This window comes from Zophobas morio, unplaced genomic scaffold, assembly GCF_036711695.1.
Source record: "Zophobas morio isolate AGI-343-1 ecotype UQ-CSIRO unplaced genomic scaffold, CSIRO_AGI_Zmor_V1 ptg000026l, whole genome shotgun sequence".
NCBI lineage: Eukaryota > Metazoa > Arthropoda > Insecta > Coleoptera > Tenebrionidae > Zophobas > Zophobas morio.
In genome coordinates this window covers 9,377,411-9,404,095 of record NW_026972131.1, presented here as the reverse complement: position 1 = coordinate 9,404,095, position 26,685 = coordinate 9,377,411, and the positions used below count along the sequence as shown (strand labels likewise).

The 26,685-nt window shown below is 33.4% G+C and overlaps 2 protein-coding genes and 1 long non-coding RNA gene across 4 annotated transcripts; 1 reads left to right on the top strand and 2 right to left on the bottom strand.

Moving 5' to 3' along the window:
- Positions 1–6,132: 6,132 nt before the first annotated feature.
- Positions 6,133–25,263, bottom strand: LOC135136218 (cytochrome P450 6k1-like). 2 transcript variants are annotated; one of them, XM_064065405.1, is made up of 5 exons: positions 25,101–25,263; positions 6,993–7,842; positions 6,733–6,945; positions 6,429–6,680; positions 6,133–6,379 (listed from the first exon to the last, which is right to left on the bottom strand). In XM_064065405.1, the coding sequence occupies exons 1-5, from the start codon at positions 25,149–25,151 to the stop codon at positions 6,216–6,218; spliced, it is 1,530 nt and encodes a 509-aa protein (XP_063921475.1). In that variant the 5' UTR covers positions 25,152–25,263; the 3' UTR covers positions 6,133–6,215. The 2 variants fall into 2 exon arrangements, with proteins under 2 accessions (XP_063921475.1, XP_063921476.1); XM_064065406.1 differs by lacking the exon at positions 25,101–25,263 and adding an exon at positions 7,896–7,931.
- On the top strand, positions 10,670–12,968 carry LOC135136521 (uncharacterized). The gene is made up of 2 exons (XR_010281716.1): positions 10,670–11,748; positions 11,886–12,968. It is a non-coding gene; the product is annotated as an uncharacterized LOC135136521 (long non-coding RNA).
- LOC135136285 (cytochrome P450 6k1-like) lies at positions 20,400–22,187 on the bottom strand. The gene is made up of 4 exons (XM_064065496.1): positions 22,141–22,187; positions 21,025–22,087; positions 20,724–20,975; positions 20,400–20,674 (listed from the first exon to the last, which is right to left on the bottom strand). Exons 2-4 carry the CDS (start codon positions 22,085–22,087, stop codon positions 20,511–20,513), a joined length of 1,479 nt encoding a protein of 492 aa, XP_063921566.1. The 5' UTR covers positions 22,141–22,187; the 3' UTR covers positions 20,400–20,510.
- Positions 25,264–26,685: the final 1,422 nt, after the last annotated feature.

Below are 26,685 nucleotides of genomic sequence, written 5' to 3'. Positions count from 1 at the left end.
TTCACAACAAGCAACTTAAAACATGTTTAAAATGGTAAATTTTGGATAGGGAAATATCGATTTTGCAATTACGCTCCGCTCCTCGGTCTGACAACGAATGAAAAATTCATCGCGGTTGAGATCGAGACGGATGGGTGGGGCTTCTCTTTTGGTTTTCTTTTTTAATTAAAACATTTAGTTTTCTTTGTATAACACGATTACTTAAGAAGATATTCCACATGGTAATTTCTCGTAGAAAAATGAAGATTTTACAAAGTTTCGCCTCATAATTGCAAAAACCATATTTCCTTGAAAAAATGTACCATTTTAACCATGTTTTAAGTTTCTTGTTGTGAAAAGATAGCTATGTACATTAAGAAAAAAAAAGGCAAAATATAAACCCCGCCCACCCACCCCCATTTCAATTGTGATAATTTTTTTTATTCTATGAAACTTAAAACTCGTTTAAAATGGTAAATTTTTGTAAGAAAATCTTTATAATTTTTAGCATATTCGTAAACTTCAAAGTGTTAATCCTTTTTGTAATTTTCAGCCTTTGAAATTCTTAAAATCTTCAGAATCTTCAGAAATTTTAGAATATTCAGAATCTTTAGAATCTCTAGAATCCCGGAATATCCGAAATCTTTGAAAATTTTCTAATCTCGAGTCTCCGAATATCTGGAACTCTTGGAATATCTGGAATCTCTAGAGTCTCGGAATATCCAGAATTGTTGAAATTTTTGAAATTTCTTGAATCATGCAATTTTTATAAATTTTAGATTCTTCAGAATCTCCAAAATTGGTAAAATCGTTGAAATCTTCAGAATTTTCAGAATTTTTGGAAACTTCAGAATGTTCAGAATTTTCGGAATCTTCAGGATCTTCAGAATTTTCAGAATCTTCAAAATCACCAGAATCTTCGGAATCTTTAGAAACTTTAGAATCTGTCGACTTTTTAAGATTTCTAGAACCTCTGGAATCTTTGGAATTTTTGAGATCTTTGAAATGTTTCTACAACATATTCTTCAAATTCTTACATTTTTTGGAATATTTAGTTTTCGAATTATTCTAATCTTCAGAAGGATTAGAATCTTTAAAATATTCAGAGTCTTTAGGATCGCTAGTATATTTAAAATCTGTAGGATTTTTGGGATCTTTAGAATCTTCAGAATTGTTAGAATCCTTGGAATCTTCAGAATTTCCAGAATCTTTGAAATTTTCGGATATCCGGAATTTCTGGAACCTTTAGAATCTTTATAATTTTTGCTATATTAGGAATCTTCACAGTGTTCAGATTTTTTGTAATTTTCAGCCTTTGAAATTCTTAAAATCTACAGAATCTTCAGAATCTTCAGAAATTTTAGAATATTCAGAATCTATAGAATCTCTAGAATCCCGGAATATCCGAAATCTTTGAAAATTTTCTAATCTCTAGAGTCTTCGAATATCCGGAACTCTTGGAATATCTGGAATCTCTAGAGTTTCGGAATATCCAGGATTGTTGAAATTTTTGAATTTTCTGGAATCATAAAATTTTTATAAATTTTAGATTCTTCAGAATCTCCAAAATTGGTAAAATCTTTGAAATCGTCAGAATTTTAAGAATTTTCGGAATCTTCAGAATTTTCAGAATTTTCAGAATCTTCTGAATCTTGACAAACAAAAGAAAATTCAGAATGTTCAAAATCACCAAAATCTTCGGAATCTTTAGAACCTCTAGAATCTGTCGACTCTTTAAGATTTCTAGAACCTCTGGACTCTTTGGAATTTTTGAGAGCTTTGGAATCTTTCTACAACATATTCTTCAGATTCTTATATTTTTTGGAATCTTCAGTTTTCTAATTATTCAGAATCTTCAGAAAGATTAGAATCTTTAAAACATTCAGAGTCTTTAGGATCGCTAGTATATTTAAAGTCTGTAGGATTTTTGGGATCTTTAGAATCTTCAGAATTGTTAGAATCCTTGGAATCTTCAGAATTTCCAGAATCTTTGAAATTTTCGGATATCCGGAATTTCTGGAACCTTTAGAATCGTTATAATTTTTGCTATAGTAGGAATGTTCACAGTGTTCAGTTTTTTTATAATTTTCAGCCTTTGAAATTCTTAAAATCTACAGAATCTTCAGAATCTTCAGAAATTTTAGAATATTCAGAATCTATAGAATCTCTAGAATCCCGGAATATCCGAAATCTTTGAAAATTTTCTAATCTCTAGAGTCTCCGAATATCCGGAACTCTTGGAATATCTGGAATCTCTAGAGTCTCGGAATATCCAGAATTGTTGAAATTTTTGAAATTTCTGGAATAATGGAATTTTTATAAATTTTAGATTTTTCAGAATCTCCAAAATTGGTAAAATCGTTGAAATCTTCAGAATTTTCAGAATTTTTGGAATCTTCAGAATGTTCAGAATTTTCGGAATCTTCAGGATCTTCAGAATTTTCAGAATCTTCAAAATCACCAGAATCTTCGGAATCTTTAGAAACTTTAGAATCTGTCGACTCTTTAAGATTTCTAGAACCTCTGGAATCTTTGGAATTTTTGAGATCTTTGGAATCTTTCTACAACATATTCTTCAGATTCTTACATTTTTTGGAATCTTCAGTTTTCGAATTATTCAGAATCTTCTGAAAGATAGAATCTTTAAAATATTCAGAGTCTTTAGGATCGCTAGTATATTTAAAATCTGTAGGATTTTTGGGATTTTTAGAATCTTCAGAATTGTTAGAATCCTTGGAATCTTCAGAATTTCCAGAATCTTCAGAATTTCCAGAATCTTTGAAATTTTCGGAATATCCGGAATTTCTGGAACCTTTAGAATCTTCATAATTTTTGCTAGATTCGGAAGCTTCAAAGTGTTATTTTTTTGTAATTTTCAACCTTTGAAATCATCTCTAGAGTCTCCGAATATCTGGAACTCGTGGAATATCTGGAATCTCTAGAGTCTCGGAATATCCAGAATTTTTGAATTTCTGGAATAATGGAATTTTTATAAATTTTAGATTCTTCAGAATCTCCACAATTGGTAAAATCTTTGAAATCTTCAGAATTTTCGGAATTTTTGGAATCTTCAGAAGTTTCAAAATTTTCTGAATCTTCAGGATCTTCAGAATTTTCAGAAACTTCTGCATCTTGAGAAGCAAAAGAAAATTCAGAATCTTCAAAATCACCAGAATCGTCTAAATCTTTAGAAACTTTAGAATCTTTCGACTCGTTAAGATTTCTAGAACCTCTGGAATCTTTGGAATTTTTGAGTTCTTTGGAATCTTTCTACAACATATTCTTCAGATTCTTCGGAACCTCAAAATTTTTACATTTTTTGGGATCTTCAGTTTTCGAATTATTCAGAATCTTCAGAAAGATTAGAATCTTTAAAATATTTAGAGTTTTTTGGATCGTTAGGATATTTAAAATCTTTAGGATTTTTGGAACCTTTAGAATCTTTATAATTTTTGGTATATAAGTTTTAAAATCTTCAGAATCTTCAGAAATTTTAGAATATTCAGAATCTTTAGAATCTCTAGAATCATGAAATCTTCGAAATTCTTGAAATCTCTAGTGTCTTGGACATTTGAAATTTTTTTAAATTATGAAATAGCTAGAACCTTTCAAATTTTTATAATCTTCAGGATCTTTCTTATCTTCAAAGTCTTCAGACATTATTGAATGTCCAGCCTTCGAAATATGAATACTTTATAATCTTCGAAATTTTTAGAATCTCCAGAATTGTTATAATTTTTGGAATATTCAGAATTTTCAGAATCTTTGGAATCTTCAGATTCTAGAGAAATTTCAGAACCTCCAAAGTCTCTTTTTCGAATTTCTACAATCTCCAGAGCCTCCAAATATCTGGAACTTTAGGAATATCTGGAATCTCTGGAGTCTGGGAAATCTGGAATTTTTGAAATTTCTGGAACTCTTGGAACGTTAAAACTTTTATAATCTTTTGATTTTTTCGAATCTTCAAAACTGTTAGGACTTTGGGAATCTTCGGAATGTTCACAATCTTTGGAATTTTCAGAATCTTCGGAATCTTCAGAGAATTCGTAAGCTTCGAAGCTTTCGACTTTTTAAAATTTCTAGAATTTTGGGAACCTTTGGAGTCTTTGACATTTTTGGAATCTTTGTTATGGAAATGTTGATAATTTTCAATGGCGTTAGAATCTCCAAAGTCTTTCGAATCTGTCGAATCTTTAGAATTTCTAGAATCTTCTGAGTCTCCAAATATCTGGAACTTTAGGAATATCTGGAATCTCTCTAGAGTCTCGGAAATTTTTGAAATTTCTGGAACTTTTTGAACAACACGATACTCAAAAACATGTCTTCTATGGTAATTAAATTCCGCTCCTTTAGCTCTCGACGAATAAAAAAAATCATCACAATTGCGATAGGGCGGGTGGGCGGGGTTAACATTTTGCTTTGTCGTAGTCGTCTTTTCAGAACAAGAACCTTAAAACATGTTTAACATGATAAATTCTTCTAAACAAATATGTATCTTGTAATTAAGCCCCGCCTCTGGATCTGACAACGAATGAAAAATTCATTACAACTGAGGATGGAGATCGGGGCGGGTATGGGTGGTACCTAATTTATGCCCTTATTTTTTTATTAATATACATAATATTTTAAACAGTACGATATTCAAAAAAATATTTTTAATTTCTCGTAGAGAAATAAGGATTTCGCAGTTAAGCTCCGCCCGCTTGGCTTACGACGAATAAAAAAAATCATCAGAATTGAGATAGGGTGGGTGGGCGGGGCTAAACATAAACACCACAACATTTATTTAAACTGTAACACAATGACAAGATACGCAGCGATGGACCCAAAAATCATGTACAACATAGTGTGGTCAACCGCAAAAAGCCCGGCGGCTGAAAAAATCAGCTTTTTCTGATTCAAGTGTTCGGCGAGAAGCATTAATTCGTTTTTTGTCACCTCTTCGTAGTGGGTTTTCGGGGATGACGGAAAGTCTAGGAGGATTTTGTAAGAAATTATTGAGGTATTGTTAGCTTCGGTGGAGGCTTTTGAACAACAAATGGCCACCATAAACCCGAAAACCTACAATCGAGTCACAAATAAAAAACTTGATAACAATAATAACAGTCTTACGATGTAAATGATCGAGTTCCACGTATCCGCCGCCAGTAGACCGTACCTCCACCCTTCCACGTGCAAATCGTTTCCTAGGGCAAACTTCATCAGCAAGTTCAAGCTCCCGATCAAACACATGATTATATTGAAACTGATTGCGGCGATTTGTATCCCGTATGACGTTCCAACTAAATCGATGACGTCACACAGTTTGTCGTACACTTTCAGGAAAAACTTCATGTTGACGGTTTTGAATTTGCAATCGGGGTCCCATTTTCCACCACAGTTGCGTATTAGTAACAATCGGTCGTTCATAAACGCGAAATATTGTTTGATAGTGGTGGAAAAGAACTGGACTTGGACCACTATTAACGAAATCATGAACAAGTTAACGTGGAGGATGATAGACCAACTGTAGTGAAGTGCACCGTTTATGTATATCTCGAAAGCGGTGTCAAAAATTATGTATGTGAAAACCATGATTTCCAAACACACGAATTGGATCAACAGTCCTTTGTCCTCCAAGTGGCACACGACGTCGAATTTTTCGTTCAACGATTTTTCGATTTCTTTTAGATTTTTCACTAGTTGGACGATTTTTTTTCGGCGAAAGGTGACTGAAAAAAGGACGCATAGGATAGTTGTGGCGGTCGTTCCTAGGGTGTTAGTTATGTCTAAAACTGCGGCGGTTACGATTATTTGGTTATAAAAATAACCCATTTTGAAATATATGGCGTAGGCACATAAAGCAAGCAAAATTAGACAAATTAAAAGTGAATATAGGATGAAAAAAACCGCTACGCCTCTGTAATTGAAGAGATCCGGTGTCGCTAATCCCATTACTTGACAAATCGGCTGTAATAATTTGACGATCTTTTTTTCCCCAAGTTCGTTATAACGCACAGATGGATAAACTTTCATTTTATTGCGTCGTGTAGGACGTAATCGATAGCAACTAAAGAACGGAGGGAAGCACACTTTTATTTAAATTAGTTGTTCAATGATTCATGGCGCAAATAAAAACCGTGGAAGGAATTACGACTAATAAATTGCTTCTTTAACGATCGACATAAAACCTTTATTTAATTCTAGACTTTCTAAAGCGACAAGAAATATGCTTAAGTACAAACAACGACTACAGTTCAGAGTTTGACAGCCCTCAAGTACAGTCCCTTCTTGTTTACCATAAATAGCGACCGTGGTTCAAATTGTAAAGGTACAGACGTGGCTGCCGCTTTTTCGAAAGCAAAATCTTTCAAGCAATATGCTAAAGCTACCTTGCTTACGAGAACCCCAAATCGTTGACCTACAAAAACAAAATTAGCAACTTTACTGGTGTCTTGGTACAAACGTACCAATGCAATTCCGGGGACCGTCCCCAAAAGGTAGAAACGTATAAGGTACTATTTTGTGTTTATTTTCATCGCTGAACCTCTCAGGGTCAAACTTTTCCGGGTCTGGAAAATATTTTGGATCGTAGTGTAACGCACCCACTGGCACTGTTATAGCAACGTCTTCATCCAGAGTGAACCCGGTTTCTTCAAAAGTGTATTTGGTGGCAGACTTTCGGTTCAAAAATGTGGTTAAAGGATATTTTCGCAAAGTTTCTAAAAACACAAATTTTTTATTACGTTGGTAACATTATTGTGGTGTTGTTACCATTAAAAACCATGTCCAGATATTTCATTTCATTGACAGCTTCATAAGTAAAGTCTCCATGTTTTTCGAAAGTTTCTCTGACTTCTTGTCGAAGACGATTTTGAATTTCTGGATTAATAGCTAATTCGTACAATGTGAACGATATTGTCATAGATGTAGTGTCATTTCCGGCTGAAAAAAATGACACTGCTTGAGAGGCCATTTTGATGTCGTCTGAAAAGAAACGATCAGGGATGCACCACTAGTGTGTCACCAAATACCGAATTTGTAGTTGTCGTTGAAGGTCTCGTTCTGCTTCAAATTGTTAAGCAAATCTATCAAGTCGTGACGCACTATTTTTTGCTTCTTTCGTTCCTTCATAGTGGTATTGAAGACGTTGATTAAATAATTCGAGGCGAATTTGTCAGCAAACGTCAGTCTAAAAATGTCGACGAACTTGGGTGCAAAGAAGAAACTAAAAATGGAGAAACTTCGGACGAACGAATTGAAATCCAACAACCTCGTAGCTACTGTCAAAATTTCAGAATTCTCCTCTTTGAAACAGTCGGAATTGATGCCAAAAGCGCACGACGAGATAATATCGACGGCATACTTCTTCGTCGTCTCCCGAATTTCAATTACCTCGCCACTGTGTTTCTCCACGTAGTTGACCAAATTCGAAGCACACTCCTTCATTAAAGGTAGCATCAGCTTCATTTTCCCGGAAGTGAAAACCGGGGAAATTTTCACCCGAAGGTTCTTCCATGTCTGGTCTTGAGAACTGAAGAGAGTGTGAGCCGAAATGGGATCAACATCTTCGTTCAAAGCTATTTTTCTGTTGACGAACTTGTCGAAGTCTTTCACCAGAATTCGCTTTAGGATTTCTGGGCTTCTGACGATCAGGTTTGGCTGGTTGAAGATGTAGATTCCGACATACGGGGTGTTGAATTTGTTGTAGATTTCGCGGATCCTGAACGAAATGTGCTGTTTGCCGGCGATTATTTTGGCAAAGTTGCCGAAAAGGAAGAAGGGTTTTTCGAATGGGACGCCCTTGGATTCCCAGTAGCTGTAGTTTTTGGTGTATAAGTAATACAGAATTAGGAGCAAGCAGCCCAAGTATACGAGAATCATCTGAAAAAAGTGCAGAATTTTAGTTCGAGGTTTGGTTTTCGGTGAGAACTTACGATGACGCTTTGATCAAAACCGCACACTTAATAAAGTTATCTTGTAAGTGTCTTCACTTTTAAATACGTATCTGCTACAAAGATAAAAGTTGTTTGTTAATGACTGTCAAAACTTGAGATTATATTCCGATAGCGATGAATTCTAAATGTAATAGCATCTTTTTTGCAGAGTAATTGTGATTATTAAGAAATTTTTGCTGACTGCTTAAGCGGTAAGAAAAATTTGAAATTTGATAAAGAAATTTATTGAGCGTCAATCGTAAACCTGCTTTATCGTATTTTACCTGCTATGAAGCTCAAAAAACATTAAATAAAGCAATTGTTACAAAATTTCTATGAAAAAAATTAAAACCAATTATTCAAAATATTTAAAATTAAGAGTAATGTTGGTTGCATAGATAAAACAAGTATTCAATATATTAATTCAGTTTCAATATAAATATCGTACGAAAGTCGCACTCTGAATCAAAATAGAATGTCCTGGAAAGAATTTGCAAGAATTAATTAATTTATTGATAAAAAAACACAGATACAAATAACATCACAGGCAACTAATAAAACAGCTGCTTCATATCTTGAATTCACATTATTTTATAATATTGCCGCCAAAAAAATCCAAAAAAAAAGTTTTTATGTTTTAAGTTTTTTATTGTCGAAATAAGTCTATACATATTAAAAAAAAAAGAAAAAATGTAGCCCCGCCCACCCACCCTATCTCTATTGCGATGTATTTTTTATTGTTGTGAGCCAAGGGGACGGAGCTTAACTGCAAAATCCTTATTTACTTACAAAAAATTACCATTTTAAACTAGTTTTAAGTTTCTAAGAATAAAAAAAAATCATCACAATTGGGATGGGGTGCGTGGGCGGGGTAATTATTTTACCTTTTTTTCTTAATGTACATGGTATTCCGTGAACAAGAAAAATTTTAACGTTCCAAAAGTTCCAGAAGTTTCAAAAATTCCGGATTTCCCAGACTCCAGAGATTCCAGATATTCGTAAGTTCCAGATATTTAGAGACTGTAGATTGTAGAAATTCGAAAAAGAGACACTGGAGATTCTGAAATTTCTGTAGAATCTGAAGATTCCAAAGATTTTGAAAATTCTGAATATTCCAAAAATTGTAACAATTCTGAAGATTCCAAAGATTTCGAAAATTATAAAGTATTCGTACTTCAAAGGCTGGACATTCCAAAATGTCTGAAGACTTTGAAGATTAGAAAGATTCTGAAGATTATAAAAATTTGAAAGGTTCTAGCTATTTCATAAACTTAAAAAATTCCAAATGTTCCAAGACACTAGAGATTCCAAGAATTTCAAAGATTTCGGATATTTCGTGATTCTAGAGATTCTAAAGATTACTTACTTACTTACTTACTTACTTTATTGACGGAAAAACATCCTTAAACAATACAAAGAAAAAATAATAAAATCACATGAGAATGTTACAATATTTTTAAAATAAGATTTGCCTTAACTTAGTTTGAAATTTAGGAAATGTATCTGAATAAAAATCAATTCTGCTATAAATAGAATTACAAGTAAATAATATATTATTAAGTGGTGAAAACAACAAATAATTCGTAAAATTAAATTTAATGTAGAACAAGGGAGCTTGTCTAACATTGAACTGAGGAACATAGAAGTTAATAGAATTCAGAATGTCAGAATCGCACATATTGTTTAGAAGTTTATACATAAAACAAATTTTGTGAAAATCACGACGTACACTTAATAAAGACAAACCCAAATAAGATTTACTAAGACTAGTAGAATGAGAGACCTTAAGTGGTAATTTGAACAAAATAGATTTGACAAACTTATTTTGAATGCGTTCAATTCTATTCTTATGTATCTGATATATAGGATCCCACAGTATGCACCCATATTCCAAGACTGAACGGACCAATGATGAATATAATACTAGAGAAGTACGAATATCATTAAAATCATGACAGTATCTCTTTATACACCCTAATACTTTATTAGCTTTTGAAACAATATATTCACAATGCAGGACAAAGGATAATTTGCTGTCTAAAATGATACCAAGGTCTTTTACGGAAGAAACAACTTTTAAGGAATTATTGTCAATAGCATAACACGGAATTGATGCCAGAATTTTACGACTAAAACATATTACTTGACATTTGCTATAATTTAATTTCATTAAGTTATCCTTACACCACAATGAGAGAGAATCTAAGTCGCTTTGCAGTAAAAACATATCGTTACTATCCCTAATAGTTTTAAATATTTTTAAGTCATCAGCGAACAGGCTAAAATTACATTTGAGTATATTAGACACATCATTTATATAAATGGAAAAAAGCAAAGGCCCGAGAATTGACCCTTGTGGGACCCCAGAGGTAATAATCTGTGAAGACGAGAAGCAATTTTTGAATTTCACAATCTGGGATCGATTATCAAGGTAATTAGTAAACCATAGAAGTAGATGACCAGAGACACCATAAGCGCTAAGTTTATTTATTAATATTTTATGACTAATTTTGTCAAAGGCCTTGCTGAGGTCAGTATACACAGTGTGAACTTCAGCACTCTCAAAAATGACTTAATAACGTTATCAGTAAAACTTAACAAATTAGTTATAGTTGACCTTTTACGAAAAAAACCATGCTGATTCAAAGAGATAATATTTTTAAAAGCATAAGAAATACAGGGTTTTCATAAATGATTATAGGGTCGCAGTAGGTTATGGATGTGTGCCGCCTTTCGCTTTATGTGTACTTTACTAAATGTGTCCTTGAGCACGACAAGCACCACATGCATCTGTATAACTGGTTGCCTAAATGCTTCATGATTAAATATCGAAAACGCATGCGTCAATACACATGTGACTAACATAACAAGGCGATACTGGCGATAACAAGTGAAATTTTTGGTTGGCTGTTGATATACACACGCACAAATTCCAATAACTAAATCATCCACGGAAAAAGAAGTTCCACGTTTAGGAGTATATTTGTAATGAAGTGCAGGAGGCGAAGCGCCCGTGTGTCCTTTCAAAAAGTTAGCACGCGTTGGTGACCATAAAAAGTTAGGTTATGTTAGCAACGGCTGCAATGCTGCAATTAAAGAATGCACGAATGCGAAATTTAACAAATTTTTGTGGCAAAAGGAAGCATTTGCATAACATTTGAAGATGAGGAACGTGATCAAAAGATGCTGTAGAAGAGCTTTGCACAAACAGTTTGTGCGAAATCGAGAAGCGCGTGTTCTGCGCGATGTTACGGAGTTAGATAAGCGCAAATGTAGTTCATTTTCAAACTGTTTTTCAGAAGTTGAAGGCGCATTGATGACCAGTGGGACCAAGGGCCTTTGGTGGTTAAATATGCCTTTATATACATGGACACCAGATGCATGTGCTTAGAAAGATGATTTTTGATTAAGAACTCAGAGCAAGAGTCTCTTTAATGGTGTATACAAATTTGACAAACAACGCATTTTAATGTCTGATAACTACATTTCCTATCCATCAGTTCTACTTCATGAAAGTTAGTTTTGGTTTGTGAGTGCATTAAATGTTTTACAGCAGATTCTTTAGCTACATTATCAAAACTTATCTGGGTGGCAAGTTTATGGGACTTACTGACCAAAAGGTCATGGTGAATAGCTGTAAGTCATAAAGTAGATGAAATTCTTGACCAAGATGTATCCTTCAGTAGTTTCTTCAAAGTGTCTAAATATGTTTCCAGCCCTCTATTGGTTTACCACCAAAATATTTGTATTTCAAAGCTCTGTGCAAAGATTTGGCGTGCATGTTGGTGTTAATGCCTGCGTTCTTTTGATAACACTGGGCCCATGACTTCATGCGCTCTTTATTTTGAAAGTAGTAAGTGTTTAAATAATTCACAAATTTACTTTTTACCAAAAATTTAATCAGCTCTTGCTTCAGTCTTATAAATTTATTTTCATCTGTTTCTTTTAATACATAATCTAATTTTGTAAGAATCTGATTTATTGTTCCAGGCATTCCAATATGTAGCTGTAACTATCATCTGTCATGAAATAATTGGGTACCAAAACCGATATTAATGATTTTATTTCACCAACCAGAACCTCTTATATGTTGGTGTCCTTTCAGTTGGACAGAATAAATGTTACTGGATAATCAATATTTTTATCATCTAACACATGGACTTGTGGTCAATTCAATGTCATAGAGGTTTGTCCCATGTGTGCCATCTACACAAATGATTTTGGCGCCATATTTTTTTAACATATACTCCAGCCCACTGTACATGGAAGCTAATGCAGTCATTTTTGTGCAATTTTTCATGTTCTGATGCACAACAAGATTTTCCTTACTTCATTTACCAGATATATTATTTTTTCTGCAATGTGGGGAATGTCTTTCATAGTCAGAAGATTAAATCTGGTACATGAACTGAGTTCTAGATTTTTAACAGTTTCAATTATTTTTTCGTGTGTTAGACCAGTGTGAATTTGTTCAACTAGATATGTCATTTCTTTTGTAGTCAGAGGTTGACAGCGAAGATCATTGTGATGAACAACATGAATAGCAATAAACTGAACAAGTACCACTGAGGAAGAATGATCAAAGTGAGCTGTAATTCGTGAAGGACAGACTCCTTGCATTTTGATACTGCCACTAGTTTTAGGAGCTCGTATATTACATTTACTAACAGACTTTGCTAGATTACTTCTGACATTCATAGTAGAAAATAATAATCCGTCATATAAAAGAATTAGTTTTTAACTCTAAATCTGCTTTTCGTGTAAAAAAATTCTTCCGTTTTCTTAACTTGTAGATCCTTTACTTCCAACTCAATGTTATAAACGATGTTGAAATGATTCGTTAATAAGTGAAAACGCTGAAAGTTTTCAAAGCATAGCGGACAAATTATTCTGCTAGTTTTTAATATTTTTGAAATTGTCGCCGTGAAAATATCTTAGATGTCGATTTGTACTTGAAATTATTTCACACAATAAGCACATTTTGTTAACACTTCAAACTTTTGGATGCTCATACTGAAATATGTTTTGTCATGTCTAGTGCTTGTTTTTACTTAATAAAATAATAGAACTTTATCTGTCCATTGTCCTTTTCATAAAAATTACACGAAATTCTTTAATTAGCCACAAAACAATAGTATATTACAAAATTAATATTTGACTTCCCGCCACAAAAGTACATATTCAACGAAAATGTATAAACGTAAAAGATAAAAATCCAAATATAACTTTGACTGCTGGGTAGCTTCTAAACCCTCATCGTAGAGTCATATAAAATCAAGGACCACCAGATGGGTGAACGGACACGGATAATAATCAGAGTTTTTACGGTTTGAGATTTCATTCAGTTCTATCAAAAATTTTATTGTACATAATGAATAGGTATTTAGAACGTAGTGTGATTTCATTTTAAGTATCAAGCTTCAAAATATACTTTCGTTGCTAATTTTAAAGACTAGTTTTTGATTTTTGTTGTTTTTTTTGTGTACAGATTCGTTTCAATGCAAAATTAGGTCACCCACATAGAATTTGAACATTTGAAATTACGCGGGCGTAATTTGTTACACTCATTCGCGGAACTCCAACATTCTTGATAGTCAATTTGTTGTTAAAAATAAAAATAATTCATAATGGAATAAACAAACAAATTTATTGTGGTTAAACATCACAGTAAATGTTGAAAATGTTCACCATTTAGTTCAAGGCACATATTCACTCTCTTTTTCTTACTTTCAAAAATGTTCTGTAACATCCTTCCATCAATGCTTTGAACCCATTGTTCAATTTCATGTTGCAACTCTGCCAAGTTATTCATTTGCCGTTGAAACACTTTGTCTTTCAAATATCCAAATATTGAAAAGTCCAATGGCGTAAGATCTGGGGAACGTGGTGGAAATGCACGCTGCACTCCTAAACTTATTACACGATCGTCATAATGTTATTGTAAATATTCCAATGTAGCACGTGCAGTGTGTGCAGTCGCGCCGTCCTGTTGAAAGTACCCTAACTGCAGCTCTTCGTCATCAAGTTGTTGAATAAATGGTTCCAAAATCTGTTGCCTATACCTCTCTCCAGTCATAGTATCATGAAAGAAAATAGGTCCATATATTCGTCTACGAGAAACTGCCAACCATACTCCAATTTTTAAAGGATGAAGAGGCGTCTCTACAAAAACATGTGGATTTTCCGCGGACCAAATTCTAAAATTTTGCGAATTGACATAGCCAGATAAATGAAACCATGCTTCATCACTAAAAAATGTAAGATCCAGTAACCCATCATCATGAAAAGTATTCTGAAACCAATTGCAATATTCTACGCGGCGTGGAGGATCTATTGGTAAAAGTTGTTGCACAGTAGTTATTTTGTAAGGATGCATATGCAATCGTTTTTTCACTACTTTGTGACATGTGGTTACGGGAACTCCTGACTGTTGAGATAATCTTGTCAAAGATGTTTGGGGATTCTGCTCGAGTCTTTCTCTCAAATCATCCACAACTTCCTCAGATACTGCAGGTCTCCCAGAAGATTTCCCTTTGTTGACATTGCCAGTGCGAACAAATCTGTTGATGACATCTCTAATGTGAGCCTTTAATGATGTTTCTTGAATTTCCAAATCATGGTAATTGGCCAGATATTCTTGCTTACAAGCGGCTACAGAATACAGCCACGCTCCGTCTACGAATGTCCCATTGCGATAATAAGACATAACGATGAAAGTGTTTTGCTCAACCGAATAAACCATTTTCACGGTCTTCGCTTCGAGCACAAAGTTTTCGCACGCAAGCACCAAGAGCCTTGAGAAAGGCTATTTTGTTGTTTTAAACTTGGATCAACGAGAATTACTGTAAATCACACTTGGAAAGTGGTAGAACAATAAAAGCGATGATTTTAAGTGACAGGTTACAAATGACAAGCACAATGACAAGTGAGAACTGTCAAATGAGACAATTTCAGCAAAGCGGCATTTTTGAAATCCATGGCCAACTACGCCCTTAGAATCATTTATGAAAGCCCTGTATATACTATCGATTCCAATATCTTACAAGGTGTTGATAGCATGGAAACAGGCCTATAATTTTCAATGGAAGACTTACTACCTGCTTTATGTATAGGTACAACATGAGTCACCTTCCATAATGACGGAAACTTACCAGATTGTAATGATAAATTGAACAACAATTGCAGCGGTAATGCTAAAGACTTACCACAGTTCTTATAAAATTTTGGAGGAACGAAATCAGGACCAGCTCCCTTGTTAGAATCAATCATATCTAACGCACTTTTAACATCTGTCAAGTGAATGTTAATTTTATCAATATTAACCACTGAATCAAAAACAGCATTAAAATTAGGATTAATAACGTTACAATATACAGAGCCAAAGTAATTACTAAAACATTGACAAATATCAATATCATTATAAAAAATTTCATTGCCCAATCTCATTGGCAGTGGCATTTGACAATTAGATTTTGTGCGGATAAATTTCCAAAAGTTACTGGGATTTAACAACAAATCATTTTGAATATTAGAGATATGTTCACTATACGCACTCTTAATCATAACTTTACATAAACTTCTCAAATTTACAAATTTCACATAGTCTGTATTAGTACTAGTTCTTTTAAATTGCTTGTGAGCAATTTTCTTTGCCTTTATAAGACTTATAATATCACGACTAAACCACTTGGGATACGAAGAAGTTACTTTGCGTTTGACTGGTACAAATTGCTCACAAGCAGCATGTACATGTTCATAGAAAATATTTACTGCATCATCAACATCAACGATATTATCAAAAATTGAATACCAATTAATACCAGAAAAATAGCTACAAATATCAACGTAAGATGCAGAGTTAAAGTCAAAATAGTATTCAACTTTATTACAATTCATATCAATGAAGCAGTCAAGAACAACTTCAATCAAAAGAGGTGGATGACTAGCATCAATAATACTAAGGGAATTACACAATGACAGGTTACAATCATCTAAATTAGTGAAACATAAATCTAGTACATTACCAGCTATATTTTTAAAACAATTCAACTGGTGTAAACCACATGCAGAGAAAGAATCGCAAATGTGACATTCACATAGCCCTGCGGATGAAAAAGGAACATAACCATTAAACTCATCATCAGGATGCCACACGATGTTGGGTAAATTATAGTCACCAACCAGGAAAATATAAGAACTGACATTTTTTTCACATATATCATTTACTGTTTCAGTATGCACTACGTATTTACCAATTCCAGAATCAGGAGGTAGGTAAACTGTTCCTATAATAATGTCAACTGAACCAACAGTTATTTTTACAAATAACTGCTCAACAGTATTTACATTTAATAATATCTCACTAGATAAAAATGTCTTCAAAACAGCTATGAGAACCCCACCTCCGCGCATTTTACTACTGTTGAACATGTTACGATCACACCTGTACACAACGTATCTGTCGTCAAATAACTCACTACTGTTAACTTCAGGATAAAGCCATGTCTCAGTCAAGACAATTACACTAAATTCTTCAGAGAGACACTCACAATAAAAATCACTTATTTTAGTGTTCAAACCCCTGACATTTTGATAATATACTCTAAAATTGCTTTTGTGTAAGGAGTTACCTATGACATTACTGGATCCTTTCTTATAATGCGAAAAAAATGAAACTTCTTTATAACTACTCCAGAAGGCCAAATATCTTCACAAAGTAATTTATTAAACATGTCCTCATCAACAGTTATTTTAAACGCAATACTCCTGGCTGAGTCTCTTTTGGGTAGTTGTTCAACCTCAAAATTTCTTTCTGGAAATTTCGACATGAGATAATCTTGAATTGCATTAGACTTACAATCTAGAGATAAATTGCCAACATATATATATCGTTTTTTAATTGCAGCTTTAAAGGTCAAATTGCCCCCTTCAAGTTTACCTTTAATAATATTGACTTTTTTCTTGTTATGAATAACCTTTTTAAAACCATCATCTTGAATAACATCAACCATCTTAGTTTTATCCTTATCAGTTAACTTAAAATCGGTGCCCTCCATGGAAGAGATATTCATATCATCCTTAGTACTTATAGGGTCAAGATTAATTATATCATTCATCAGACTAGTTTGATAGTTTTCTAATTGGTGACCAAAACTGGACTTACTAACTGTTGAAATGGTCTCATTGATGTTGATTGTATCATTGTTTACCTTTGCCGACCAGGCATTTCTGATACCATTCTCATTATCATGCTTCAGAGTTTTTGCCGATGTTGACAGTGGATTCACGATAATATTATCTGAGGACACACACTTGCGCTGTTGTTTCAACGACATAATTTCGGACTGAAGATACAAGTTTTTCTCACGCAGCAAAGCACAATTTTCTTCTAAAACATTGTTCTTGCTTTTTAGCACCGACACTAATTCCTTAAGATACATAATTTCCGTCTCAACTTCATTATTGTTACACACAATTTTTGGAGAACTTTCCCATTCATGATTACATTTGGGATTTTTCGCTTGTAAGGCAAACTTAACACATCCTGGGTGGAACAAACTGAAGCACTTTACACACAAAACTTTCTCCTTCGATATAAGTTTTCTACAATGCTTGCAATTAGATAAAACCCCGCCATCAGCAGGAATATCAAGATTCGGTGTAACATTGACGGTCGCCATCTTGAACTCCTGCTGAATAATCTAAAATTTCTGAAGATTTTGAAGATTTTAAGACTTTCAAAGGCTGAAAATTACAAAAAATCTGAACATTGTGAAGATTCCTAATATACCAAAAATTCTAAAGATTCTAAAGGTTCCAGAAATTCCGGATATTCCGAAATTCCAAAGATGCTGGAAATTCTGAAGATTCCAAGGATTCTAATAATTCTGAAGATTCTAAAGACCCCAAAAATCCTAAAGATTTTAAATATCCTAGCGATCCTAAAGACGCTAAATATTTTAAAGATTCTAATCTTTCTGAAGATTCTGAATAATTCGAAAACTGAAGATTCCAAAAAATGTAAGAATTTTGAGGTTCCGAAGAATCTGAAGAATATGTTGTTCAAAGATTCCAAAGATCTCAAAAATTCCAAAGATTCCAGAGGTCCTAGAAATCTTAAAGTGTCGACAGATTCTGAAGGTTCTAAAGATTCCGAAGATTCTGGTGATTCTGAAGATTCTGAATTTTCTTTTGTTTCTCAAAATGCAAGAGATTCTGAAAATTCTGAAGATCCTGAAGATACAGAAAATACTGAAAATTCTGAAGATTCCAAAAATTCTGAAAATTCTGAAGATTTCAAAGATTTTACCAATTTTGGAGATTCTGAAAAATCTAAAATTTATAAAAATTCCATTATTCCAGATTTTTCAAAAAATGCAAAAATTCTGGATATTCCGAGACTCTAGAGATTAGAAAATTTTCCAAGATTTCGGATATTCCGGGATTTTAAAGATTCTAAAGATTTTGAAGATTCTAATGTTTCTGAAGATTCTGGATATTTCGAAGTCTCCAAAAAGATTCTGAAGATTAAAAGTAGATTGACAATTTCCGAAGATTCTAAAGATTCTTACGATTCTAAGATTTCAAAGGCTGAAAATTACAAAAAAAATAAACACTTTGAAGTTTCCGAATAAGCTAAAAATTATAAAGGTTCTAAAGTTTCCAAAGTTTAAGCCCCACCTACAGCTGCCCTGATTTAAATAGTAATGAAGTTTTCATTCGTTGCCAGACCTAGAGGTGGAGCCTAATTGCAAAATCCGTAATTCCCCACAAACATTTACCCTTTTAAACGTGTGTTAAGTTTCTAAGAAAAAAAAATCATTACAATTGAGATGGGGTGGGTTGGTGGGGTTTATATTTGGCTTTTTGTCTTAATATTCGTAATATTCTTTGAACAGCACAATACTCAAACATTTGTTTTTATTTCTTATAGAGAAATAAATATTTTGTAGTTAAGTTCCGCCCCTTTGGCTCACGGCGAATAAGAAAATTCATCACAATTGAGACAGGGCGGGTGGGCGGGCTTAGATTTTGCCTTTTTGTTTTAATATATGTGTAGACTTGTTTTCACAACATGAAACTTAAAACATGTTTAAAATGGAAAATTTTTACAAAGAAATATCGATTTTGCAGTTAGGCTCCGCTCCATAATTGCTAAATCCATATTTCCATGCAAAAATTAACCATGTCTTAAGTTTCTTGTTGTGAAAAGATGGCTATGTATATTAAGAAAAAAAAAGTCAAAATATAAGCCCCACCCACCCTATCTCAATTCTGATGATTTTTTTTATTCGTCGTAAGATCAAGGGAAGGGGGGGGGGGTTAATTGTCAAATCCTTATTTTTCTACGAGAAATTACCATCAAAAATATGTTCTTGAGTAATTGTGTTACACAAAAAAAAAACTAAATGTATTAATTGAAGAAGAAAACCAAAAGAGAAGCTCCACCCATCCGTCTCGATCTCAATCGTGATGGATTTTTCATTCGTTGTCAGACTGAGGGGCGGAGCGTAATTGCAAAATTGATATTTCCATATACAAATTTACCATTTTAAGTTTTTTGTTGTGAAAACATGACTACACATATTAAGAAAACAAGGCAAAATATAAGCCCCGCCCACCCGCCCTATCTCAATTCTGATGAATTTTTGCAAAATCCTTATTTCTCTATAAGAAATAAGAAATATGTTTTTAAGTATCGTTTTGAATCAAATACTAAGTATATTAAGAATAAACAAGCCAAAAATTAATTATACATATTTTGCCTTCTTTTCGTCGTAAACCGAGGGGCGGAGCTTAATTGTAAAATCCTTGTTTTCTACGAGAAATTACCGTGTAAAATATGTTCTGTGGTGACTGAATTTGAATCAAACTTTCGTGCTGAAAAAAAAATTAACAGCGGCGCGAAATCACATTTGAATAATTTGAATTTGAAAAAGTTCAATCAAAAAATCCTTAAACATAGGCAACCAAGTGCACGTTTGCGCTTTTGGGTAGTGGGTAGTTTTCTGCTTGGAATTTTAGTTAGAGGGTTGTTAAAAGAGGGCGTCTTGGTAGAGAGGTGAAAGCGTCATTGTTGATTTAGTACTCTGTGTAAAAGCATGGTGAAAAGACGTGGTGAATTAATCGTAACGACGACGACGCCACAATTTTCCCCAACACGCTAACACGTGTAAATTTGAATCATTGGTTGTAAATTCACAGTTCAGGTTAGGACTTTGATCGTTCACTAGTTCTAACACAATTTAACAATCAGGAATTTGTTTAGATAAATACTTGCTAGGAGATTTCATGAAATTCACTTAGTTAGGACGCGTTCTTTCTTCATCTAATTATGAACGAGGTTTCTGGATGCTAATATTTAAGTGGTACATTATAACACTTCTTATTCTTCACACAAGATTGCTAGTTAATAGTTCATTTACGGCAGTTAAATTAACCTAACGTTGCCCCACGAATTTAAATGTTGTTTAAGCTGACGGATATCAAGCTAAAAAATCAAACTACAAATATCAATCTTATTTTATTAAAAATTAAAAAAGTTACATTTCAAAAATATAAAAAGAACAAACTAAACAAAAATAAGACTGCGTTTCGACATTGATAAAAATATCTTCAGAGTTTAACTGCCCTCAGGTATAGGCCCTTCTTATTTACCATAAAGAGAGTACGTGGTTCAAATTGCAAAGGCACAGATGTGGCTTCTGCTTTTTCGAAAGCGAAATCTTTCAAACAATATGATAAAGCTACTTTTCCCACAAGAGTCCCAAATCTTTGACCTACAATAGCAAAATTAGCGACTTTACTCATCTATGTGTACAGACGTACCAAGACAATTTCGTGGACCGTCCCCAAAAGGTAGATACGTATATGGCACTATTTTATGTTTGTTTTCGTCACTGAACCTCTCAGGATCAAAATTTTCGGGGTTTGGAAAATATTTTGGATCGTAATGTAGCGCCGCCACTGGAACTATTATTGCAACGCCTTCATCCACGGTGAACCCAGTTTCTTCAAAAGTGTACTTAGTGGCAGATTTTCGGTTCAAAAAGGTGGTTAGTGGATATTTGCGCAGAGTTTCTAAAAATCAAATTTTATCACAGTAGGTGCGATGTAAGTACTTATTTACCATTGAACACCATGTCCAAATATTTCATTTCATTAATAGCTTCATACGTAAAGTCCCCATACTTTTCGAAAGCTTCTCTGATTTCCCGTCTAAGCCGATCTTGAATCTTCGGCTGCAAAGCTAACTCGTATAAAATAAAAGCTACTGTCACAGACGTCGTGTCGTTTCCCGCTGTGAAAAACGATATAGCTTGAGACGCCATTTTGACATCGTCGAATTTGTAGCTGTCGTTGAAAGTCTCGTTCTGCTTCAAATTGTTAAGCAAATCGATTAAATCGTTGCGCACTATATTTCTCTTTTGACGCTCTTTAAACGTGGTTCTGAAGACATTAACCAAATAGTCAGATGCAGATTTATCCACCAAAGTCAGTCTAAAGATGTCGACAAACTTGGGTACAAAGAAGAAACTAAAAATTGAGAAGCTTCTAACAAACGAAGTGAAATCCAACAATTTTGTAGCCTCTGTGAGTATTTCAGAATTTTCCTCTTTGAAACATTCGGCATTAATCCCAAAAGCGCAAGACGATATAATGTCAACGGCATATCTTTTCGTCGTTTCTCTTACTTCAAGCACCTCTCCGTTATGTTTGTCCAAGTGGTTAACCAAATCGGAAGCACACGCTTTCATCAAAGGCAACATCAACTTCATTTTTCCGGAAGTAAAAACCGGAGAAATTTTCGCCCGAAGATTTTTCCATACTTGGTCTTGAGAAGTGAAGAGAGTATGAGCCGCTATAGGGTCAACAGCTTCGTTCGAAGCAACTTTTCTGTTAGCGAATTTGTCGAAATCTTTGACCAAAATTCGTTTCAAGACTTCCGGACTTCTGATGACCAGATTCGGCTGGTTAAAAATGTAAATTCCAACGTAAGGTGAACTGAAATTGTTGTAGATTTCGCGAATACGATGCGAAATGTGTTGTTTCCCGGAGATAATCTTGTAGAAATTGCCGAATAGGAAGAACGGTTTTTCAAACGGGACGCCTCTAGATTCCCAGTAGTCGTAGTTTCTTGTGTACAGATAGTACAAAATGAGCAGCAAGCAACCCAAGTATACGAGAATCATCTGAAATAGTTGTTGAATTTTAGATTAGTGTATAACCTTCACTAGAAACTTACGGTGACGCTCTGATCAAAATCACATAATAAATGCCACTATCATGTAAGTGTTTTCGCCTTTAAATACATATCTCCACCAAAGATAAATTTTGTTTGTTTTTGCAAAGCAATGGCATTTTTGCGTCGTAATAATGACAAGAAATTCCTGTTAACTGCGTGCAGCGGTTAGAATGATTTGAAGATTGTTGAATAATTTAACATGATTTCAAAAATTTGGGAATACTTACCTGTGTATTTTACCTGATGTGAAACGCTAAGACAATCGTCGCGTTATCACTCAACAACCGAAAAGATTATCAATTACTTGTTAATTACTTTTATATATTTTTACTTCCCGAGCGTAAGCGACGTTTTCCCGACCTTTCATGACTCCTACAGTACGAAGAAATAGGTCTCCCCTTTCCGTCTGTCTGTCTGTCCATCTGTCTGCAGTCCCAATTTTTATTAGACAGATAATCTGCGATTGTTGTCAAATTTTGTATTTACATTAGTAATATCATGCAGTTGGTCGTCACTTAAAATTATAATTAGTAAATGGGTTTTAAATTGTATCAAATAACATAGTCTTACACATATAGTTTATAACTCCGAATTGAGATTTTACCCGAAACGTCCAGATTTTTGGAAAAAAAATCAAAATTAGGAAACAATATTTTGACAGTTTAATTTGAAATCTGCAAAACCGTATGCTTTGGAATCTTGCAGATGGTTTACAGTTACGATAAGCATGATAAGTTTTTATTCAAAATATATTTACTTGTCCGCTCCAAAAAATTGATGACGTCGCCACAAAATTTTGCCGAATAAATCCTATCTAAAATGTAGAAAATATGATGAGTAATTTATCATTCCATTCATATTTTTTGGATTTGCATATACAGGGTGACTCAAAAAAATTAATGAATGTGTAAACTTAAAATAATGATTTAATCAAGAATTGCAAAACTGAATACTTTGAAATTTTGACGTTTTGAAGTTATTGTAAGCATGGTAACTTTTTAACGAAAATGTATCTGTTTATCAGCCCCAAAAAATTGATTACGGCACCTCAAAATTTTGCCGAATAAATTCTTTCGCAAATGTGCAAAATATGAACAGACTTTTAATCATTGCATTCATATTTTATAGATTTGCTTAAACAGGTGACTCAAAAAAATTAATGAATCAGTCAATTTATTATTGATAAAATTAAGAACAAGCTACCCCATTTTCTGGAAAATGTGAGAGTACGCTCGTCTTTATAACAATAAAATAATGATAAGATAAGAATTATAATAATAACATTCAGAATATTTTGTTCAATAGAGGCTTATGAATAATTTTAGTCATCTGTTTTAGGGCGATAAACTCATTGAAATCAAACAAATGTCTACGTGATATTCTTCCGATGTAATGCAATTGTGCATCATTTGAAAATTATTAAAAATATTATTATTATTAAGTAGTTATATAGTGGGGGTTCTAGACCAGGTCAAATGAGGTCAAACTGGTCCAGCTCCCCCATTACTTTTCATCGAGCGGTCATTGACCTTTCATTTGTTGTCGACCTTGTCGGTGCACGTGGCTGACCTTGCCAGCTGGTCCAGCTCCCCCATTACTTTTCATCGGGCGATCATTGACCTAGTCGTTGCTCGACCTTGGTCGTTTATTGCCCTCGTTCATCTCGAGATCTATCCCCTCTTTTCGTTTAGGTCGGGGAGGGATCTCGGACGCAATCTCGCATCCCCACTTCCGTTTTATACTTGTATAAAAGTCGATGGATTCGTCTGTAGGAATTAATTAGTTTTTTGAATTCAATTATTTAACACTTAGAAATGTCATCTTTCATTTCAACCTTGAATAAAGAGTCTCACTTGCAAGCTTTTGTGAGTGCGAAAACTTTAGAACAAAATAAAAAATTCTTAACAAAAAATTTTAGTAAACTCTCTACAAAGTACGGTGACAAGATATTTGTGGAACTTGAAGAGTCTAGAACGATACTTCCACAGAGATTTACCGAAAAATTCACCGACTCAGTGATCAGCGATCTGAACCAGAAGATCGTGAACGGCTTGAAATTGTACTTGGTAAATAGAGGTCCGATCGGTCGAACCATCAATATCGAATTTATCGAAGAATGAAGAAGGCATTGGTTCATGTGGAAAACAAATCAAGTGCAGTTAGACTGCTTCGTCGTAGATTAGAATTACATTTAAAACGAATTAGTTATTTAAAAGAAGCAATTAAAATGTATGAAATAAGAACTAAATTGAATAATCTTAAGCTGTAATAGAAATTATAATAAATATTATTTAATTCGTTGGATGTATTATTTTCCCCAGTCTCATTTAAAAAATATTTGATTGCAAACTGTCATGAATAACAGACGTGTTTGTTTCGACAAAGTTCCGGTTATTTTCTTAATAAATGATAAAGAATTAATACTTGGTTATACGATGTTAAAAGATTTCAAATGAATGTGGAACGTTTCGAATTGCAAATAAAGCCCTTAATCGAAAAAATGATGGAGAAGAAGGGAAAATTTAGAGAAACAATCGAAAAATTGGATTCAGAATTGATAATTATTCAGCAAAGAAAATCAGTTAAATAACTGTGCACATTGCGGTTAAACCACTGCGTCGTAAATTAGATTTAAATTTAAAATTTATTAGTTTCTTAAAATGTATAAAATACGAACTAGTTTGTATAGTCTTAAGCTGTAATTGAAATTATAATAAATATTGTTTATTTCGTTTGGTGTATTATTTTCCCCAGTCTCATATAAAATTATTTAATTGCGAATAACAGCAACGAATAAAAGCCGTGTTTGCTCCGACAAAACTCCTGTTATTTTCTTAATAAATAAATGTTCATCAGCAACTTTCTGCCGATTTAAGCTTATTTGTCCGTAATTATTAGAATAAAATCTCAAATGTCAGAAGGCGAGTGTGTTGTTAAAAATTAAAAAAATTGTTACTTACGACATTGAAAACAGGCAATAAAATTATCCGTTCTCCCTCGAAAACATTCATATACACACACGCACACTTCACAGAAGCCACAATTTAGTTCAACAAAACCACCTTTTTCCCAAATCTTTTCACAGTAAAATTCATAAACCGTAACATGCCGCCCGTCATTATTACAACAAAGAATTAAATAACGCGATGCTGTTTCAGCAAATTCTTACGGAACTGGACGCTTTTATCTAAATAGACAGGGACGTATTCGGAAATATTACAAAAAAAAGAATAATCGCTTGAGGAATAAAAATTGTTTATTTCGTTTGGTGTATTATTTTACGGTTAGTTTTTGATGGTTTTTTGGTGCCTTTTGATATTTTTTTTTGGTGTCTTTTGATGTTTTTTTTTTTTGTTGGTTTTTTATGGCTTTTTGGTGTATTTTGATGGTTTTTGTTGGTTTTCGATGGTTTTTTGGTGTCTTTTGATGGTTTTTTGTTGGTTTTTGATGGTTTTTTGGTGTCTTTTGATGTTTTTTTGTTGGTGTTTTATGGCTTTTTTGTTCAGCATCGCGAGACGTGTTTGTTTCGGTTATTTTGTTAATAAATGATAAAAAAAGCCGAAATCATACTTGGTTATACGATGTTAAGAGATTTCAAATGAACGTTTCGAAATACAAATAAAGCCCTTAATCGAAAAAATGATGGAGAAGATGCGAAAAGTTTGAGAAGCAATCGAGAAATTAGATTCAGAGAAAATCAACTGTTTCGAAATATGCATAGGGATATTGCGGTTAAACTACTGCGTAGTAAAAAAATATGTGTGTAGTCAACTTTTTTTTTTACTTGATTCTATTTCATTTTATTTTTTTACTTGATTCTATTTCATCATTTCCGTTCTCAAGAATTGATGACTTGTAAGGATAAGTTTGCTTAGATTAAAAATTTTGCTGCGTAGACGGGTACAACATTTCATCATTTCCGTTTAATTTTGTTTAGGTCAACAATTTTCCGCCATATTTAATTGAAATCCAGTTCTTTTTATAAACAATATAAAAATATGTGTGTAATCAAATATTTTTTTTATTTAATTTTATTTCTTGCAAATCATCATTTCCGTTCTAAGGAAATGATGACTTGCAAGAATAATTTTGCTTAGATTAGCAATTTCATACATTAGGAGATAGGCCCAATTCTGAATCAAACCCGTTAAAATTTAAAGGTTGAAAAAAAAATAAACAGGCAATCAGATTTACGGATTTAACTCGTTACTATGGAAATTTGCAATTTAACACCCTTTAAATTTAACAACTATGATTCAGAATTGCCCCTTATTCCGATTTATATTTAAAAACGACAAAAAGACATCAAAACTCATCAAAAAACCATTAAAAACCTTTATTATGCTTTTTGATGGCTTTTGATGTTTTTTTGATGCTTTTTGAAGTTTTTTTGTTTTGGTCAAAAAACCATCAAAAAAACGTTTTTTGTGTGTTTTCACATAAAATTCAACATATTCCTAAATACGCCTCTGGCTAGCGTTGATCAGCTAAAAACACGTACCAACAAGAAGTGTTTGTCAAGAAAGCATGAATAATTTCATGTTA